Here is a 20,915-nt window from a genome sequence, read left to right as displayed (position 1 = left end):
TCAGTGCTTGTTTGTACTGATGGCTTATTGTTTCCCCATTTGATGTACCCACTGGGATCCACGCTGTTACAGAGCACAGTGGGTTGTTAGGCAGCCTCAACGTCATACTCCAATGGTGAGAATAACTAGTGTCATCACAAGGCAAAGTAGAGTGCAAATGCAAAGTACAGCAACTTACAGTGCATTTTGAAATTCAAATTCTCTTCTCAAACAGAACTTCTTGACATCAGATACATTCTGTCTAAAACTGCCATTGCAAATACGCATAAACTAATTTGTTTGTGATGCTAAACAATCAAGTCTAATGCAAAGTTTGAAGATATTGAGTGATCTTAACGCAAAATAAAAAAAACATCTCTTATGGCTTCTTGTGCATTCTGCTTCGTTGGGGTTAAAAGAGAACAAATTGATATTCCATTCTACTATCTATCATACTGCCGAATGACTATGCAAACTACCTCTAGAGAGGTGATGAAGGAAGTGATGCGGAATTCTGATGTTCACATTGATGTTTTAGATAGCTTTTAGATTACAGTCAGTTGCTGCTGGAAATATCTCCTTGTGATGTCATGCCATCTATATTTGGTCAAATATTCAGACAAACACACTAACACACAACAGGAGTGACTCAGAAATGCAAGGGACATTCTTAAGATGACCACAGTACATGTATGTAGCAGAGTCAGCATCACAAAGCCACACACATATTCAGATCTCAGGTTTTCACACCAACAGAGAGTGTTTTAGAAGAGGACTCTGTCTGGCTTTGAGCTATATATTGTACTGCGATTACATAATGTGGCCTCAGAAAAACTGAGGGACTGCTTAATAACAGCTCAGATGGAGTTACACATGTGTGATTGTTTGTGTTTTGAGAACAAATATCCCAACTTTTCCCTCAAGCTATGCTGTCATTCTGCTCCCAGCCATCTGGAAGTGAACCTGCCTCTACGGTGTGTGTCTATCAACGCTCCTGATGTCATAAAGGTTTGAAAAGAATGATGGAGTGAAATCATAAAGGCAAAATAGCTAAGTATTAATTGGAGGGTCTGTCACTTAGCCTATGACATTAGGTAACTACTGAACTGAAGAACAGGTTAACATTAAGCTACCTGTACGTATCCTACACTGTATCCTGTGTGCCCCTCCGGACTTTTGTTCTGGGGCTAGTTCAAATGAAGGGGAAACTTAATGCTACAAAATACAATGATGTTTCAGACAAAAGTGTAAGCTCTGTGTCAGCAGTTTGTCCCTTTCCTGTTTCAAAATGACAACTCCCTCATACACAAAACTAGCTGTGTAAAGAAATGGTTTCCCCAGTTTGGTGTGGAAGAACTTGATCAGCCTGTACAGACCTCTGAGCTCAACCCCACCCAACACCTTTGGGATGAACTGGAACACAGACCTTATCCCCCAACATCAGTGTTGAATGTGGGCATATCCCTGCAGCAGGTTCCAAAGATTTGCGAAAAGCTTACCCAAAGGAATGGAGGATGCTGTGCAGTAGATTAAAGGTTATGCCATTTTGGAATAGATACTCATTTTCTTTCTTGCTGAGAGTTAGATGAGATCAATGTGACTCATGTCTGTGCACTATATGTGTACTGGAGCCAGCAGCAGTTTTAGCTCTGTCTAAAGGTAACAAATGTGTTTACTAGTTCACTAATTAGCTTTTTTAATTAAAAAAAATCTTGAAACTGATTACATCAAAAAAATTCCATAACACAAACGCTTAAGTTAAAAACATTCTTGATTAAGTAGTTTTTACTAGTAATTTTAAGTGAGACTAACTTAGTTTTGTAAGTTACAGGCCCATTCCTGATCATGTACTTTTTACTAAATATTTTTGTTTCACAGTACAAATAAAAATGACAAAATTAAGTTAGTGTCAAATTACTAAAGCTACTTGACCAAGAATGTTTTTTTCCACTTACTGGGCTATTTATGAAAAAATTAGAACTTACCTGCAGGTTTAACCAGGCAGGATGAGATGTCATGATATACTGACTGTGATATTATTTCATGACTCTATAAGGCCACCCAAATCAGAATGAAGACAGTAAAACTAATTCAAGGTACCGAGATGTGTCGGTTTTCACAGTCATTGCAGCGGTCACAACTTAAGTAGCACCTGGCTCTAGCTTGACTGGATTGCTCATTACTTAATGGGAAAGATACCTAAAGCAGAAGGCCGGGGGGTAGAAAAGCTGGCTAATCTGTGTAACTCACAGTGATAAGCTCCTGAGGGGGGCTAGGCTAGGCTAGCAGGGTTAGCAGCATCCAGGCTTGGCTCAGACTGTCTGAGAAGGACTATATTAGGTGTGTTACTTTGTGAAAGCTCGAAGCCCTGAAATAACCCTGCTTCTTGCACCTTCACCTACATCCCACTGAGCTCCACACACAACATTTTAGGCTTAAAACATGAAAAAGACATCCCGCGTTTTGCAGCGGTTTAGCTCATGTAAGCCTATACTGTGATGTATTTTTCAGAGCATGACAACACAAATCCTCCACACGCCGTGGACATTGACTCAAGCTTTTCAAAAGCAGCAGCATTCCTTTTCATGGTCGGAGGCAGAAAATACTGCCGCTATTTTTACCACGTTCCTAACCCACACATGCAGCCTCTTTTCCAAGTCACATTTCTTGTGACTTGTAGAGAAGCTGCATAGAAGGCCCGCCGTGTGTTTTCTGGCTCCGAGTTTGAGGACTGAGCAGGGTCTGAACATTCGACAGCCTTCAGGGAGGTTTGCGGGATGATGGCTTGACTCAGTGGGCAGAATAATGATTATTCAGGCCTATGGCGTTATGATGAACATAACGTCTGAGCAAAGCTGAGCCCCAGAATATCTTGTCTCAGTCTTTATGAGGTAACAAACACTAAATCACAGCAGACAGTCTGTTTGGGCTTGGCAGGCCACAGCTTGTTTACTGCTAAAGACAGTACTCCTTTAAAGATGAAGTTTGAGGTAGATCACACATTTTATAGAGGCACTGTCTGGCTTTGTCGTGAGAATCCACAGCACACATAATGCATACAACCAGGCTACGTAAAAACGATGCCTGAACATATTTACTAATACTCAAAATAAACCTCAACCATCTGATAAAAAGGATTTGTTACCAAGTTTAGATCACAGAAACACAATTAGCCATCTTGTTTTTCCGTGGTGGTGCAGTGGTGGCCTGTCAGTCATACACTGCAGTCACTCTGTGGTCAACCCACTGGTTCTCATTTACTCAGGAAGGCTGGGTGAACTTCAGTGTTCGTACACTTGTGTGCTTGCATTACAATTAAGCTTGGTCCACCATACACTTGTAAGCAAATAAGTCCAATCACAAGCTTTTTATGCAAATCAAGTCCAAGTTCAACCAGTGTCTTTGGTCAACAGCAATATTCCAGTAAAATACTCAACTACCAAACACACAATAATGTGTTAAGCTTAGGTAAGATGTCCTCCAGACATATATTATTAAGACAAATATACAAGTAGTACTTCTACTACTACTTCAAGTGTCAAACTCTGCACAAACATCATTCTGCACAGTGAAAATATTCTAACACTATACAGAAACTTAGTTAAACCTAAACATAACAATTTCTGTTTCTTAATGTACGCTTGGCTGCCAGACGGGTTTGTTATATAGGCTCAGGGTCAAGCTTTAAGAGTTTACAATGCAGATCCAGGAAAAAAACCTGATTGTTAAACCTACATTAATCCTTTTTTGTCCATCTGAGGGCAGTGGAACAAGCTGTAAACACAACTTCTGACATTTAATCAACTTATAATGTTGTTATGGCAAAAGTGATTTCAACCAGCTTATTTACACATCCAGCCGACAAGGAGAAACATTAGCATTCATTTGGAATCGTGTTTCAGGCCATCAGTAGAATATAAGTCCTACATTCAATTCCTGTTAGCTCCGTTTTTGGTCTCCACCATCTTCTGAGACAAAACTGCCTGTTTAGCTGCTATATGCTTCCCTATGTTCACCAGTTAATTGTGTCTTTCTGCCACTTGGTGCTAAGCAGATATAGTACAGTGGGTTTATCTGAGCTTTTTCACAAACAACAGCTGCCCGCTGATGAGAGCTGTGAGACGGAACCAAATAGTTCATTTGCGGGCTATAAAACTAAAACAATGAGCTTATGAGATGCTAAAACACATACGAGAACTGGGTGGGTTCATAACCAGAAGCAGCTCCTTTCATTTAACACAATCACTCAATTCTATGTTAATATAAATGTTCTGATGATGTACTAAATCTGGCGAAAGTTAGATAGTGTTGTCTAAATACTAATTCAATCCGATTTATTAGACCCTTTCCAGCCGCATACAGCACAGAGAATAAAAATGTCTCTTCAATTACAGTGTGTTGACACAACAAACATACACCTCCAACATGAAAACCCAACAGAAAGCGGGGGAAGCGGCCTGACCTGTCACAGAGGTTGTTGATTGCACCGAAGGAGTCGCAGGTGCACGGCAGGCATCCACTGGTGCCGTTGGTGAAGTGTCCCTCCTCGCAGTCCTCGCACTGCAGACCGGCGTAGCCCTGCACACACGAGCACTGACCGGTGCTCTGATCACACTCATCCGGGTCCAAGATCCCCTCACCACCACTGCTGCAGTTACAAAGGCCCTCTGGGTGGATGAATGGGGGTGTCACAATGAAAGGGAGAGACATGGGGAAATGCTGCATGAGATGTCTGAACAATATGTGGTTATTTACATTTTATTTCAAGATCAAGATTCAAGTAGTGCTGAAATAGCCCGCCCCTTTTTGCTCTGTGCTCCAATAACAGTTGAGCAAGCCTCAGTCAGAACATCGGTCAACTTCCTCCTTTCCTGTACTTAGATATGCTATGTGCTAGGCTAATCTATGTTGAAAAGACAACCACACTTTAAATAGATAAAAGCAACATAGCCACATAGTGCTTGCTCATGGTGGTACTGTTGGGTCTCTGTAAATAATGTTATAAAGAGTTCGGTCTAGACCTGCTCTATTTGAAAAGTGTCCTGAGATAACTTCTGTTATGAATCGGCGCTATACAAATAAAATTGAATTGAATTGAATCTTAAGACAGCTAGCTAATGTTAGTAAAATGCTAGCTAATGCTGGCTAATCTACATTAACTGTGGCAAGATTTGCATTGGTAGAAAACTACTATAATGATATAATAATTAGAAGAGGCACTATGCCTTCATTATTTAGAAACATAACTAATCATTTTATATTTAGCTTGATTCCTTTTCTCTAAACTGTTTCTCAAGCTGCTTACAAACGCCATTAGAGCCAGATTATCCGTCTCATGTACTATGTAAGGATATAGTGAACGTTTTAGCAAAAATGACAAAACGTTGTTTTTGTCAAAATTATCTACTGCAGCTTTAAGAAGGACTGCATAGCATCATATTTATTTGCATTGTGTTGAATCGCAGTAGGGGTCTATAGAATCGTATCGCATTAGTAGTTGTGTCATATGTATCAAGATGCGCACCTGCCTCAGCGAAGCAAATCACTAGTATATAAACAAATTCTGGGTAATTTTCTTTAAGCATGATTAATGCTTTTAAAAAAAACACACACAGGCATCAGATCTGTTTTATACAACTTTATGATGATAAATTCACCTCCTGAAAATGTACGTCCGTCTACGACAAAGACTGTGAACCTGGTAAACCGAGCCCTGCTGGGTTGCCAAAGGACGATTTAGTACAGTTCAAACTGGCGCACTTAAAGAAACCAGAGGATATAATGACAGACATGTGGATGACCCTGTAGAGCACAGTGGCAATCTATTATTCATCTGATCTCAGGTTAGGTGTGGCGAGTGATGACTGACTATACGTCTCCATTAGGGGCTCAGCAGTCAGACAAAGAACACAGACAGATAAAATGTGAGAGCTAAATAACAAAGGTTTTCTGTGCACATAGACTGCACACAGTGCCTCAGCCAGATGAAGTTAGATAAAGAGGAAAGGACAGCTGAATATTAATGGATTTCCATCCTAGTGTCCCACTCCTGTTGCTTGGACTTTTATGTAACTAAGAAAGACCTACGGTTATGCAAGCCAGCGGACTATACTGTCAGACCCTTTGCTACAGTGACGCCCACTGAAGAGCTGTCGGCCCCGATCACGCCTGAGAATGTGTGAGATGTAGTGAATGCGTATCACCACACGCGCACGCACACACACACACACACACAGCGGTCCATTCTTAGAACCAGGCTTCCTCTAGGTGTGGGATAGGGGTGATCTGTAAAACCACACAACAGGTTTGATGTAGATTGGACTGGACCTGTGTGCAGTGGAGAGAGTTCACCTCTCTGCTATTTATCTGACTGCTGTAAAAGTGGTGTGACAGCCTGGCAGGTATTCAGACATGGGCAGCAGCAGGCTGTTCAGAACAAGTCATGTCTCAAACACTTCTCTCTTGCCTAATTCCCCGCTCGCCTGCCTTTGCTGCTACAGAGAAAACAACATTGGTGGGAGGCGCCCGTGCACGGAAACAATGCTGTACTCTGAGTTTCAGCTCCAGCGTCACACAGAACGTGGTCTAACTGAAAATATGAGAGATGCGTCTAAGAAAGTAAAGTCTGACTTAGGTGAAACACACCTTATATCTGTCTGTGAGGCCCTTGCCCTGCCAGAGAATGTATATTGGTAGCAGGGCGGGGCGTTAACCCAGGTGACGCCTTTGTTGACGTGATACTATCATGTGAGTGGCCTTTACAGAGGAACAAAGGAGGGTGCTGAGCTTCGAGGACATACTTTCAATAAGGTGACGGTGTCATGTATGATGTCACCCAAGGGAGCACACTGCATTTTGACTTTGAGGTCCGACTGAGCTAAAGATCAACCGATATGGTTTTTTCAAGGCTGATACAGGAGTCCATTATTAGTAATCAATGAAACCGATAACAGATATTTGGAACAAATTACAATCTGAGTGGCAAAATTAAGTACATTTACACAAGTACAATTCTGAGGTACTTGGGTATATCCATTTTATGCTGCTTTATACCTCCACTCCACTACATTTTGGAGGCAAATATTGTACTTTTAAAAAAAATGTATTATTATTATTTAAAAACTAATAACATATGTATTTTTTTTAACACACTTGCATCAGATCTGTATTTAATATCGGCCAATATGCAAGTTCAGGTATCAGAAATTGGTATCATGAAACCAAAAATGATAAATCGGTCCATCCCTACACTGGGTGCTGGTGAATAACACTGACTGATTTACGGGTTCCCTAAGGGAACTGCCTCATCTGTAATATATGTTGATTGTAAACAGGGCTGCGTCTTGCAATTATTTTCATCAATTAATCTGTGCCCATGTTCCCGATTTCTGCACCGATCTTGTTCGGTCTACAAAACGTCGGAAAATAGTGAGAAATGCCAATCCAGTTCCTAACGCCTTCATGTTCCTTCGTCTTATACGATCGACTCACTTCACGGTCACAGAAGACATAAAAAACAAAGACAACTGACATTTGGCATTTTTGCACACTGTTTCAGAGTGTGGAGAACAAAGGGTCAATGTAAAAAACATGACTGGACTGGAACCCTTATGTGAGAGGCCAATATCATTCAGAATACAAAATAAAATCAGTCTAGATTTGATGTTCTGGCTGAGGGCCATCCTGAAGACAGAGATGATGACAGACAATAAGGGGAAATAAAGATTTTGCAAACGTGTGAAGACTTTATTTATTTTGTATCCATCAGATTCTCTTCTAGTATACATACCGTAGTTTAGACTGAATGTTTAAGCTCCAGCTCCTAATAGCAAGAGGGAACAGGGTCTAAAACTCCCACCTTAGGCTTCCCCCAACCATTAAAGAACCATTTTGAACATGGATGCGTCAGCCTGAGCTGCTGTGCTGCCTAGAGAACAACACATCCACATGGATACTGGGATGTGTGAGGTGTGAGAGGAGGGGCTCCACTGTCATTGCTCATTCATGGCTTGGCCTGCCTGGCCATTTTGGTTGGACGGCCTTGTTCTGTATGTGCCATGCAAACAACAATGGAGGGGATGAAGCAGCTATCTAGGCAGCGTCTTTTAATGTCCTGTCAACATCAAACAGGTCTGCTCTAACACAAAGGGATCACAGGTCTGCAGGGATGCTGTGTGCACTGAAGGATTGGATAAATTGACTGAACAACGAGGGGATCAACCTTACACCCCCTCATACCCCCCTTTTCCAGCCCACTGTGATATGTGGCACACTGGTTCTATAATAAAAGGCCTCCAATGTAATATAAGCTACAGAGCAACATCCACACTGGATACACTGTACACGAGTGGGGTTTTTAATGAGGTTAGGATTTAGTGATTCTCCGATTGTCTGAAGGGGTACACCGTGCAATCTGAGGGTCTGCCCATTGTTGTAATCTGCTTTATCCGGTTGCTCTCTGCGTCAAAACCACCGTGCGACCACCCTGCTCCTTTTAGTAGCCTGTATCAGACATGGGGGTCTTATTCTGCACACAGGCTCATTTTCTGAACATGAATGTGCAAAAGAAAAAGCACGCAGGCCATAATTTTACCCCCAATTTTCGATTTGCGAAACATCAATTGCAAAAGCTAAAAACGTGCGAATGGTTTTATTTCGCTGTTCCTGCTCGCGTTCGGGGTACTCACCTTGACTGTTCTCTACTGAGGTAACAGATGTGCCAGTGTTATCTGCAGCCCAGGCATCGTTAGCAGTGCGCTGGGACACCATGGACACCATGGACACCATGGCCTGCAGCGTTTTCTCCGGAGCAAAAAGTGATGTTTGTGCATCTGTGGATCTCTTGCGTCCGCCGGTTAACCTGGAAATGGGCGCTGTTATCTGTTCGCTTGTGGCTGAAATGATTCCAGTGTCAGAGGTGGTGGTGGTGGTGGTGGTGGTGGTCGGCTCTGTTGTTGGAAGCTGGAAGGTGGTTGCAATTTTAGAATTAGGGCTGGTAGTAGCAGTAGTGGTCGGGCCGCCAGAAACACTAACAGGCGATGGTGTGAGTCCGGTCAGAGGCCCGAGAGCGGACCTTCTCTCGGGTAAATGACGAGGCATGTCGGTGTGGAAGGTCTCCCAGGTGTCGGAGGCTGAGCCGGGCTTCCTGGTGATAGGCGACGCATCGTACGGGCTGATGCGAGGTGCAGCTTCAGAAAATCCGATATATACATAGAAAATAACTAGCAGGACCGGAGATATGTACATCATTAAGGACGTTAACCTCATATTCACTTTCAGCTCTCCATGTAAGCCCCAGTAATGGTCTCTCTCAGACCTTTCCCTGAATGGACGCGTACTCCACCATTGATGTCCCCCGGCGGCGTACGCTGCTGTTTGTTGCCCTATGAACCACAGTCAACACTTCACCTGCTCCGCAACCTAGCATGAGCAATCCGAGATTGACGTACGTATCAACCAATAGGAAGAAAGCCTCAGGGCGCTCGTGCATTCGCTGGTTGGACAGTCGTTGTAACACCCTTTGTAGACACAATATGTTGTACATTAACAAACGTCCTCACTCCTCCGTAAATGATCGAAACACAAACGGTTTGATTAATAAATCCAACAACATAAGGACGCATTTTTGTAAAGACAGAGTGGCTTTAACATAAAATGACATGGTGTGGTACTGTTATAGCATTATGATGTTCCTATATGGAAATGCATAATGGTGGCTTATCTGGGGATTCATGGTTTTAGTTTAAGGTCCATCACCTACTTGTGTTTGTGCGTGCAACGCCACAAACTCGATAGTTTTCACAACTGAATCTATATGAATGTCACTCATTTCGTAAAAAAAAGAATGAATATGACCGATAATCTTGAGTTAAAACCTCGGTTAAATAAGACAAAACTCTCAACTGTGAATGAAAGTCATTCTTATTAAGTAGAACAAGAACAAGTATAAGTACAAGAAGTAATCTAGTATCTGCCTTAACGTTGAAGCTCTAGGTTTGTTGTCTAATCAGTGAGTGATTATTCCCCTCTAGTGGTGACAGTGTGTAAGGACACCTCTGTCTAGTTTATTTTGAAACCTAAAAATCTGTCTTAACTGTTGTTAGGTTTCTTGCATGGCAGTAATTATAATATATATTCAGATATGCTCAAAATGTACCACCCAATATATTGATATAAAATTGTGTTGCTATGATAGACAACCATGTATCGCGTTACAAAAGAATCACAAAAAAATATCATAATCATAATTAAAGTTAACAAATTGGCATTATTATTACTACCAGTTCTAGTATTATGGTGTACCCTGTGTGGTTTGTCCACACCTAAGCAGCTCGACTGCTGTGAGTAGGTGCAGTCAATGTCAAACAATGACTGTCATTGCTTTCAAATGCATTAAAAAGTGGGAAAATAGAAGGTATTTTTTTGAGGTTATATCACTCTCAATTGTGTTGACAAGTGAACAAAAATGAAAAGAAGGAAATGTGACATTGCAACACTCCACCTTATTGTAAAAATAAATAAAAAGTTCATCCCATGTGTTGGCAGAAAATGAGATTTACATTTTTTCTTTTTTTTTCAAGGGTGGTCAGACCCTAGCACATTTGGTCCTCCCCAATCTTGACTCTGTGGCTACAGCCATGGTTGTGATCATTCATATGGATGCCAGTGAAGTCATAATTCGGAGTATTCGTCTGCCTGTCTCTGCCTTTTGATATTTTATACGTCTGTTAATGTAGTTCTATATCACCATGGCGTTTATAAACGCTGTTGCAAAGAGTATAGAGTGCTGCAGGAATGAGTCCTAAAATCCCAAAATATAAAAAAAGAATAAACATGTGGTGGTGATGTTGAAGTCATGCAACCGGGTATAGTTCGTTTATAGCCTAATGTTAGCTTTTTATTTCTGACAATCACATTTATCCCATTGAATTGTTGCTGAAGGAACCAGAGAAATGCTAGTTAGGTTGGACTACGAAAAGACATCATCCGTGCAGCACTGTATCCGAATGTGTCCATTAGGCTTCTACAGTGCCTGTGTGCATCTGTTTTTACTAGTGAAATGTAAGGAAATAAAGTAGATTTTTTTAATCAGCTTTTTTCTCTCCACTCAATTGAAGACAGACATCTGTAGAACACGATGTTAGTTAATTACAATACAACTAAAAATAAAATAACTGGGGAGTAAAGTAGTTTTAAAGACTTATTATTAATTATTTCATTATAATTAGACATAGACATAGGCCTATAATTAATATGTCTATGGCTTTAAAAAATGATTTAATTTTTTACTTTTTCAAGAGGAGAACATTTATGCAAATAATAGTTTGCTAGCAGAATCAAATTGCTTACAAGATATTCAACCTTTTTTTCAGGACAATGTTCAGATATACACACCTTGGAATAAATCTGCAACATTTATAAATGCCAGCTGGCGATGTGGAACTATATAAATAAATAATGGCACATCGGCTTTCCATGTATTTGTAACATGGATGGAGTTTATAAGATAAGAAAAAAAGAAAAAGAAATACACAATACATAAATAACAAATTTAGAATCAGTGTTCATTTTTTGTTCTACAACATATTTATTTATTCTTTTATTGTTTTTCTAATCTGGTTAAATGATGCGTTTATGATATAGTATGGTTTTATACAGTACAGTATCAGTGCAGTAAATGAAAAGGCCGCTGAGTGCTATTTGTTATCCCAGACGACAGATGGCAGTAGAGGGTAGAGAACATGATGCTGAGCTGCTGCAGGAAGTTGCGCATGAGACTAGCTAGATATAATGGCGCCTCTAGATTTGGATAAATATGCAGAGATTGCAAAGCAGTGTAAATACCTCCCAGAAAATGACCTCAAGGTAAACGTGACTTTATACAACTGTTTTTGATTAGGACACGCGAGGAGCTTACCCTGGTAATGTTAGCTCACTGCTGCTTTATGTTGTTACGGCGTAATTAGCTAACGTTAGCTTCAGCTAGCCAGGAACGTTAGCCTGTTGACTTCATCTCTGGGCCAGGAAGTCGAAACCGTTAAAAGAAACGGTTCAGCTCAGCTACGATAGCTACTAGTGTCCTATGAAATGTTGTGGAAGCAGGAATGAGAGTGACTTTGTGCTTTTGCATGCCGTTATCTGCTGACTTTAAAGTGACCTGGAAACCTAGCCACAGTGAGCTGATGGTGCTGAATGTGATGATGGGAGGACAGCTGATGTGGACTGGAATGTATCTAACGTTAGTGCATCAACGCAATGCCAGACCTGGTTGATCGCATTCATTATATCTGTAGTGGTAGCTAAGCCATTTGCGTCCACAGACTATATTTAGTAACGTTATACGCCGAGAACAGTGTCCACTCATTCGCCTCCTCCAGAACTACCGTTAACGTTACGTGTGTCCGTGTGTCCGGGGTCCGTTGTCCGTCTGTCGGCGCGCAGTCGCTCCGGGCATCCTCCCAAGCGCGCAATGGATGTGATGAAATATTCCGCTACTACTTATGGCTCGTTGTTTGTTCTGAAAGCTTCCACCTTCACAACATAGCGACTAAAACCATCAATACAACCATGTCCCATACATTACATGTTGGGACCTCTGTTGGCAGGTCTCAGAGCCCATCTGAGCTCCACACCTTCAGGATCAATCAGTTTGATCAATTCAATGATTCTGTCTTGTAATACAACATATCCCTGTATCGCACACAGGTGTGACCATGGAAGCCCTTGCATCTGATGTGAATATTAGTATTATTTGGCAAGATTTTGAATGGAGTTTGGTGCTGCGTGTTCTCTTTGCAACATTTGATATTGGACAATATGATAACAATATAGGCAACATTAGAGTAAGTGTGGCACCATATTTATTGTCAGTAGCTGGATTCTAATGAATTGGTTACCCAGGTAGGTACAAGTGTGTTCACACTACAGGCAGTTGGAAGTTTTCAGTGAGAGTGTCAACCAAAGTTTATCTGTCCACTTGCTTTTGGGCCCCCTAAAATTGCAAATTGAGAACACTTTACACCCACTGTGATTGTTTACACCCCTCAATTGTTTTACACTCAAATATGAATACATACTAAGGGAAGCACAGTGGCCTAGTCACTGTCACTCAGTGGCTGGCTTTTGGGCAAAATCCTTCCATAAGGTGCCAGTCCCCTATTGGGGAAATAGTTTTTTCACTCTTTTTTATTTTTACACACACACACACACACACACACACCGGCAACCTGCTACTGCCGCCCCATTATTTTAGTGTGGCTACCTTCCAGCTGCTCAGTTTTCCCTCCACAGTTTAAATAAATGTTGAGTTGGAGACTCGACAGGTCTTACAGTTGTTGTTAGAAGTGTTTCTGTCTGTTAGAACCCGGCAGTACACTTGAAATTCCCTTTCACTTCAACGCTACCAAGATTAGATTTTTATCAGCTATAAAATTACCATCGCTTTTTTAAATAAGCCGATATTCCCGCTCTGTGTATCCATGCTTCAAAGGAATTTTGATCAACAATTATTGCCTGCCACGATATTGATTTTGTTAACAGAGCCTGAGAGTCCATTTTATTTGTTGTTGTGGTTGTGTGCTTTTATTTATCAAGGATATTTTAATGATTGATCACATTCCAATTCCAATATTCTTAAGAATTAAAAGTTAATTGTTCTTTGAAAGGTTGTATTTGCACATTATGCTTAATTTTAGAAAACATGGAGTCACATTCATCCAGACAGTGGAATATGTGCAGTCTTACAAATATCTCGGGATAATTACTGAACTTCAAAAAAACTGTGAAGCTGTGTGCAGGAAGGGGCACCAACGTTTGTTTTGTTTGAGGAAAGTGTCTCAATTAAATTGTTAGATGGTCCAGTAGGCTGATTGGTGAGTCACAGCTTAACCCAGAATCCCTGTACAACAGACAGATAACCTGCTTCATTTAAAATAACAACGACTGCCACCCCTTGCACAGTGAATTTCAGCTTCTTCCCCCTGGATGTTTATAGTCCCAAGATGACCAAAGCTGTATAAAAATAGCTTTGTTCCAACAGTGATTATTAGGATCAACAAGCTGTAGTAAAAAACGTATTTATTCTTCTGGTTATTTATTTTAGCGACTTTGTATTCTCTTTGTAAGTCCTGATTTTTAGACCCTATAGCACTTTTTTATCTTTATTACTTATCATGTTTGTCTATTGTCTGAGTTGTTTGTTGTTTTTATATTTTTGTCAGGAGGTATGCCTAGTCTTTTACTGCAAACCAAATCCATGTGTGGGTACAAATAAAGTAACCTGAATGGGCTTAAAATGACAATAATATTGTTTAACGCAGTTATTTCTGCAACATTATGTCATCCAACAAAAGTAGTTATCATGACAGGCCTACTCAACACCCTGCTGGGGCAAAAGCCTTGGCAGAGGGTTCGCTACAGTCTGACTATAATTTGTGCAGTGCAATGTAGCCTGTTAAAGTACCATTAAAGTAGGCCTTTGTACAGGTCCTCACTCTCACTGTCTGGGATGCTAGTCAGTGCTAGCCACATCACAGATTTTGACCTAAACCACGGCTTAGAGCTGCACAATTAATAGCAATATTATCGAACTCACATCACGCTGAAACAGCATTAATGCTGTAGTGCAGAGATGCCCCGGCCTACAAAGCTTGTTCTCCAGATGTTGTATGGTACAGACCCCTACAAATGTTACATCATCATGATTTTTATTTGATACTGATACTTACTGATACTGTTGTGAAAGTCACATTTAAAAGCATTTTATACCAGTGCTTAATGATGTTATGTTTCCATCTATACAGAGGTTATGTGACTACGTGTGTGACCTTCTGCTGGAGGAGTCAAACGTTCAGCCCGTTTCTACTCCTGTAACAGTGTGTGGTGACATACATGGACAGGTAAAAAGCACTGATTCAAAGCAGAAAGAGGACGTTTGTTTAGCCTAATATTGCTGAGCAGTTTATATAGCATGTGATATTGGTCAGTGGTACACATAAAATATAATTCTTGAACTAAATTTGTATCTCTTTGTGTCTTAGTTTTATGATCTCTGTGAACTCTTCCGAACCGGTGGTCAGGTTCCGGACACAAATTACATATTCATGGTTTGTATACTGAAGGCAGTTTGAACTTGAGAGCCATCTATCTTAATGCATTCTATGTAACTGCTGTTTTGGCGCAGTGTCTGTATTAAACCTCTGTGGTCTGCAGGGTGACTTTGTCGACCGAGGGTATTACAGTTTGGAGACATTCACCTACCTGCTGGTGCTGAAAGCCAAATGGCCTGACCGCATCACACTTCTACGTGGAAACCATGAGAGCAGACAGATCACCCAAGTATATGGCTTTTATGGTGAGGTTTGGTTTGTGACAGCTGCAGACTACAGTGTTATTAATCTCACATCCTGAACAATAATCACACCCTTCTGTTTTAAATAAATGAATGCTTTTGTGTCTTACAGATGAGTGCCAGACTAAGTATGGGAATGCAAATGCCTGGCGCTATTGCACCAAAGTGTTTGATATGTTAACTGTTGCAGCTGTAAGTATTGAAGTGCATCTGTGCTGATTGATGATTTGAGCTTTGAAAGATGGAAATGGGGCTCATGTTTAGTCATTTCTTAGTAGAGAACAGCTGAATTACATATGAGCAGCGTTTTTTGGGTACTGTAACGTTACAGTACAAATGAAATGCTCCCCCCGATCTTAAAAGCTGCAATGCGTAATATCATGCAAGCTGCTTTAGATGAAAGAAATGTGTTTTTTTTTTTTAATAGAAAGTCAGGATGGATCTTACTTCAGTTCAATTTTTAAAGTTTATAAATACGTAATTCACCTAATGTTGCAGTAGAGCACTAGCATTTCAGACCTAAAACAATGGGTACTACGGCTGACCAGAGTCCATTAACAAAACCAGTAATTTTACCTAGCACATAATCATAAAACACACTTAAACTGGACAGAAACAATTAAACTTACCAAAACCGTTGTTAGTCTTTGCACAGTCTTTTGACAATAATTAATTCACAGTTAGATGAGAACATAGGTACAACATGGGTGGCTGTGGCTGCCATGTAAAGTTAGCTAATCCTTGGGAACAAATGCACCCATCAAAGTGTGTCCATTAAAAGTTGTTTTTGCCACTGACAAGCTCAGATTGTTATAGTGTCTGACAACATTATGGGAATGATACCTATAATGACTGTCGTAATATCGGTATTGCTTATTTTACCTTGTGTAACATCATCATAATATCGTAACCTTATTCAAATTGGACAGAAACAGTTCATCTTTCTACTGGTTCAACAGTCAGCTCTGCTTTGGTTTAAATAAATCCTTAATTCACCAACGTAGATGAGAAAAACAGCAGTGTCAGTCGCTCTACTCAGCTGGAAACGAAGGGACTCTCATGAATTAACATGCACGCACAGCCAGACCAGCTTTGTAAACTAACCACAGAGAGTCTGTGATAGCAAAACAGGCAAAGGGAGTGTGACACAATGACTCCACTATATCTTTACATAACCTTTAAGATCTTATGTTTGACATGTAAGAAAAATTAAAGATAGCAAAGCTATGTCACTCTATCACAACATTGTTTTGGTAGGACAGGTTTTTGTTTTATTGTGTATATATATGAGATGATTTCCATTCCATTTTGGGTATTTTGAGTACTCATCTATCCATCTCCCTAACCTTCACACTTCACTCTTTTGTAATCCCATTTTTCTGAATCATCTCAGATCCATGCCACATGCCATTATATATCCATTTATATATACAGTTATTCATCTCAATATCAAAGTGACTTTTTTCACATTTTGAGTGAACTTACTTTTCAGCTGAAATATGTAACCATTGATTACAGTTTACCAAATTCATATTTTTGGCAGCCAATCAGCTATGGGTTTAACAACATCTCTTATGATTTAGCCAACATTAATTGTAAGTGCTTATTCTCTAAGCTAACATAGGTTCACCTACAGCTTAAAAATCAATACACTTTGATGTATTATATCAGTTCATATCTTTTACCTCATCATTAGTAATGTCACTGTATTTCAGCAGACAGTTGTCTGTTCCAAACCACAGCATGTTAACACTGCTGTTGTTAAACCAAGCAACTGATGCTTTTTCAAAAAAACTATAGCTTAGAAGGAGCCTATTTCCAACTTGAAAATCGCATTCCTTAATTACTGTTATGTAGTATTAGGTATGTATGGTCTGTAACCCTTAATCATACATTCCCAACAGTATTCATAATACATGTATCATGTCCTAACTCTGTCTATTTAGGGGGTATTTTTATTTTATTTTTTCAGCTGATGGATGAGCAGATCCTGTGTGTCCATGGAGGCCTGTCCCCAGACATAAAAACTCTAGATCAGATTCGAACCATTGAGCGGAACCAGGAGATCCCTCACAAAGGAGCGTTTTGCGATCTGGTGTGGTCGGACCCTGAGGACGTGGACACTTGGGCCATCAGCCCCAGAGGAGCTGGCTGGCTCTTTGGTGCAAAGGTCACAAATGAGGTAGGTTGCTTTTACTCTCATTAAGTTCAGCTCACACTAATCTTGAGTGACTTGAAGTGAGTACACATTACATTGCGATTAAGTTCCTGTACCATCATCAACATTATTTACTGAAGTTGTGCAAAGCCCAAAGACACGAGGTGGAGCAATACAATACATACCTGTGTTGCTTTATCTTATTTTACAGTGGTGGCAGAAAATATAGTTCAAGGCAGAAAAAAGTATTTCTGTGACACTGCACTAGGCAACATTTTTATGTCTTAAATTTGGCCATATATATATATATATATATATATATATATATATATATATGTGTGTATATGCTTTTGTGATGTGAATTTTATCAGTGAATTCTTTGCATTTTCCTGCTGTTGATTTCTCAAATCACCCTGGTGACATTGTTAATATAATTAATTCTGGGTTAACAGTTTCATCTTGATCTCTTGCAAGGAATCTTCTCCACATAGAAATTACAAATTGGGACTTAAGAGGGAATTCTTCCCAAAAACATATAGAGAGTGTTGTGTGTAGGGAAATGTTTGCCTGTTTGGTATGCTCTGGTGTGGATCTTCACAGGCTAGCTGGGTGTTACGCAACATACGCAGTAGTCACTGAACAGCAAATTGGATAAGTGGCACTGATTACATGATCAGTCACAGGCAAAGGATAGAAAAGAGTAAAACCAGATAAGTTCATTTAACTCCAAAAATGGTTGAAACTGATCAAGTAGCTTTAGTAATTTTAAGTGACACTGACTTAATTTTGTAATTTTTATTTGTACTGTGAAAACAAAATGCCTAGTAAAAAGTCCTTCATCCAGTCTGGAACTTAAAATTTCAGTGTAATCTGTTTCAACAATGAGTTAAAATAGCTTATTGCATTACAGTGTTGGCTCTGACATGATTCCAAGGCAGCACATCATAGTGATAGAAGTGATCACAATAATACACTGTGTATATATATATATATATATAACATACAGAAGTGTGTGGCCATAGTGGCAAAATACATGAAGAACTTACACTAGAACTGCAGACTGTTAAATATGTATGTTACCATTATCTCTGGGTATTACAGTTCTCAAAATGCAGACAATTACCTCTCACTGTCCTTTTGGAAAGAAAATAAGTGGTACTGTGTATTCACATTGGCTGTGTTTTTTTTATTTACTTTTCTTTTTCTCTTTCTTCCCTTCTTTTGTCTCTCCATTTTCCGCACAACTGCAGTTTGTTCACATCAACAACCTGAAGCTGATCTGCAGGGCGCATCAGCTCGTCCATGAAGGCTACAAATTCATGTTTGACGAGAAGCTAGTCACCGTGTGGTCGGCTCCTAATTACTGCTATCGCTGTGGCAACATCGCCTCCATTATGGTCTTCAAAGACGCTAACACAAGAGAGCCAAAGCTCTTCAGAGCGGTGCCTGACTCTGAAAGGGTCATTCCACCTCGAACAACAACACCTTATTTCCTGTAAGCACTTTAAAAACTCAAACAACGCAGCCATTAGTTCAGTACACAGATTCCAACCGGGACAGTGGCATCAGCACTTGTGAACCCATATGAATTTTCTATAGTACATTTAGAATATGTACAGTGCATTTCTTGGTGCCAACTGTCAGTTGTTATTCCCACTCCATGCTATTATTCTGCAGCTTATATCACAGATTTCATTACAGCAAAGTTAACAGTATCATTGTGCTGTTTAAGTGTTTTAGGGGAAGGATTGAAATGTTCATATTCATAAATCTCTGTTTTACTTCACAATAAAAAAAATCACTCTGCTGAGCCAATCGCAGGTGCAGTGTTATATACAATATTTCATTATGTTTTGTTATGTATTAAAACTAGGTGTAAGATAATAAAGCACTGCACAAAAGCAAAAATTGCATATATTCTAACAAATGTCAGCAAACTTAAAGTTATTAGTAATCTCATATGATGTACTCCTGGGAGCTAATGTGTAAAATTACCATATCTGTTCGTTAGAAGTTTCAGTATTGTCAAAACTGTGGTACCTTCAAATATGATCTCTAATTGCCAGATTTGGAATCAGCTCTTGTAATAATTATTTTTCTGTGTGTCATCATACTGTTTTTAAATAAAGAAATCCCCAAATTGTGGAGAGTCATTAGTACCTGCGTGACGAGGAAAAAAAGGACTCCATGCTTAATCATAATCAATATCTTCAAACATCAGCCTATTCATGGCAAAAAAACAATGAGAAGAGTTGCATTTTATGGTATTTCAATCAGAAAAGGACACTAGGTGTTCTGCCAAAGATGATTATTTGACTGTCAGAATAGCTGTTCTCCATATTGTTAAAGCTCCCTCCAGTCAGAAATCAGTGTTTCTTCTTGTCCCTACAGTGTGATGTTTGAATGCTGTCTGTGCAGTTTGACACTAGAAGGATGTTTTCACATTCATCTGCTGAAAGTGGAAAGTTTCTCTGTGCTCAACATCTGATTTTACCAGATGATTTTGCCTACCAGCAGGATTTGTGACATCACAAATAGTTAGGAAGTCAGTCCTGGTCCAGTATCAACTTGTACAGTGTGATGTAGAAACTTAAAGCCACCAGTGCACATCCACTGAGAATGGACTTTACAGTGGAGGAGACATCTTGTGTCCAGCAGCAAAACTTAATTTAATAACATTTACATATTCATAGATTCTTGAATTCTAATGAGGTAGAATGAGGAGATTACTGATATTATACTTTTTGTGAAAAAAACAACATTATTATTCCAAGCAGAATATTTGTATATATATGGTAATGCATGTCTGGAAGGATCTTTAAGGAGGAAAGAAATATCTGCATTCATTTTGCACATACGTACAGTTGGACAAAGTAGACTGCAGCTAACCTGTGTCATTATGAAATTGATCATTAGTGTCAGTAAACCAAACACCTGGACAAACAACCTCCGCCTTTCCCTGCCCAAAGTGACTGTATTCAGAGTGTCCCCCAGCGATTCTGGGCAGTGTGGCAGATTCTTCTTTTCCCACTAAAATTTACTGTTTTTGTTTGAGATGACTCCCTAATTTGGTCCATATTCCGGGCACCATCTTCTTCTTCTCATCCTCTTATTGGACAAATTATTGGAGAAAGTCCTGGACTTTACCCTATAGGATTGGTTCCAAAATCAAGTACAATTTCTAATTGTAAATTCCTTCGGGATTCCTACAGGGCTTTCTGACTAGGGATTCACACAGAATGGAGCTTTTCTCAGCCATTTGATATTTGTTGATATATCTATACTAATAAGCAGTAATCATCACCAATAAATGTGATTATGAATATGTGGTCACTATTCGACAGGTGAGGTTGAGGCAGGTGCACTTCCTGCAAAACATTTAATAATATAAGGAATATTTATTTTGACAAATTAAACTCTGTAATCCCT

General features: G+C 39.8%; 2 protein-coding genes and 1 long non-coding RNA gene across 3 annotated transcripts in view; 2 read left to right on the top strand and 1 right to left on the bottom strand.

The window, feature by feature from the left end:
* Positions 1-5,063, top strand: part of LOC127375973 (uncharacterized) — a 47,674-nt gene extending 42,611 nt beyond the window's left edge. The window contains exon 2 of the long non-coding RNA XR_007887475.1: positions 4,938-5,063. This is a non-coding gene — a long non-coding RNA (uncharacterized LOC127375973). The remainder of the gene's footprint in view (positions 1-4,937) is intronic.
* Positions 1-9,373, bottom strand: part of si:ch211-158d24.2 (multiple epidermal growth factor-like domains protein 9) — a 34,396-nt gene extending 25,023 nt beyond the window's left edge. Inside the window, exons 1-2 of the mRNA XM_051422308.1 lie at positions 8,667-9,373; positions 4,442-4,646 (exon numbers count right to left, since the gene is read on the bottom strand). Of these exons, the coding sequence (XP_051278268.1) occupies positions 4,442-4,646; positions 8,667-9,246 (785 nt within the window). The 5' untranslated portion in view covers positions 9,247-9,373. The remainder of the gene's footprint in view (positions 1-4,441; positions 4,647-8,666) is intronic.
* Positions 9,374-11,696: 2,323 nt separating this feature from the next.
* LOC127375938 (serine/threonine-protein phosphatase 6 catalytic subunit) lies at positions 11,697-19,631 on the top strand. Its single transcript, XM_051422377.1, has 7 exons — positions 11,697-11,844; positions 14,781-14,876; positions 15,018-15,083; positions 15,190-15,331; positions 15,441-15,520; positions 17,301-17,510; positions 18,737-19,631. The coding sequence occupies exons 1-7, from the start codon at positions 11,770-11,772 to the stop codon at positions 18,983-18,985; spliced, it is 918 nt and encodes a 305-aa protein (XP_051278337.1). The 5' UTR covers positions 11,697-11,769; the 3' UTR covers positions 18,986-19,631.
* The last annotated feature ends 1,284 nt before the right edge of the window (positions 19,632-20,915 follow it).

Source organism: Dicentrarchus labrax, unplaced genomic scaffold (genome assembly GCF_905237075.1).
Source record: "Dicentrarchus labrax unplaced genomic scaffold, dlabrax2021, whole genome shotgun sequence".
Lineage (NCBI taxonomy): Eukaryota > Metazoa > Chordata > Actinopteri > Moronidae > Dicentrarchus > Dicentrarchus labrax.
This window is presented reverse-complemented; position numbering and strand designations above follow the sequence as displayed.

What these genes read in the sequence shown, in the direction of transcription:
- LOC127375938 (XM_051422377.1), top strand. Translation starts at nt 11,770, where the DNA reads ATGGCGCCTCTAGATTTGGATAAATATGCAGAGATTGCAAAGCAGTGT. An exon ending in TCCCAGAAAATGACCTCAAG is followed by an intron (nt 11,845 to 14,780) that starts GTAAACGTGACT and finishes CCATCTATACAG; the next exon opens with AGGTTATGTGACTACGTGTG. An exon ending in CCAAGTATATGGCTTTTATG is followed by an intron (nt 15,332 to 15,440) that starts GTGAGGTTTGGT and finishes TGTGTCTTACAG; the next exon opens with ATGAGTGCCAGACTAAGTAT.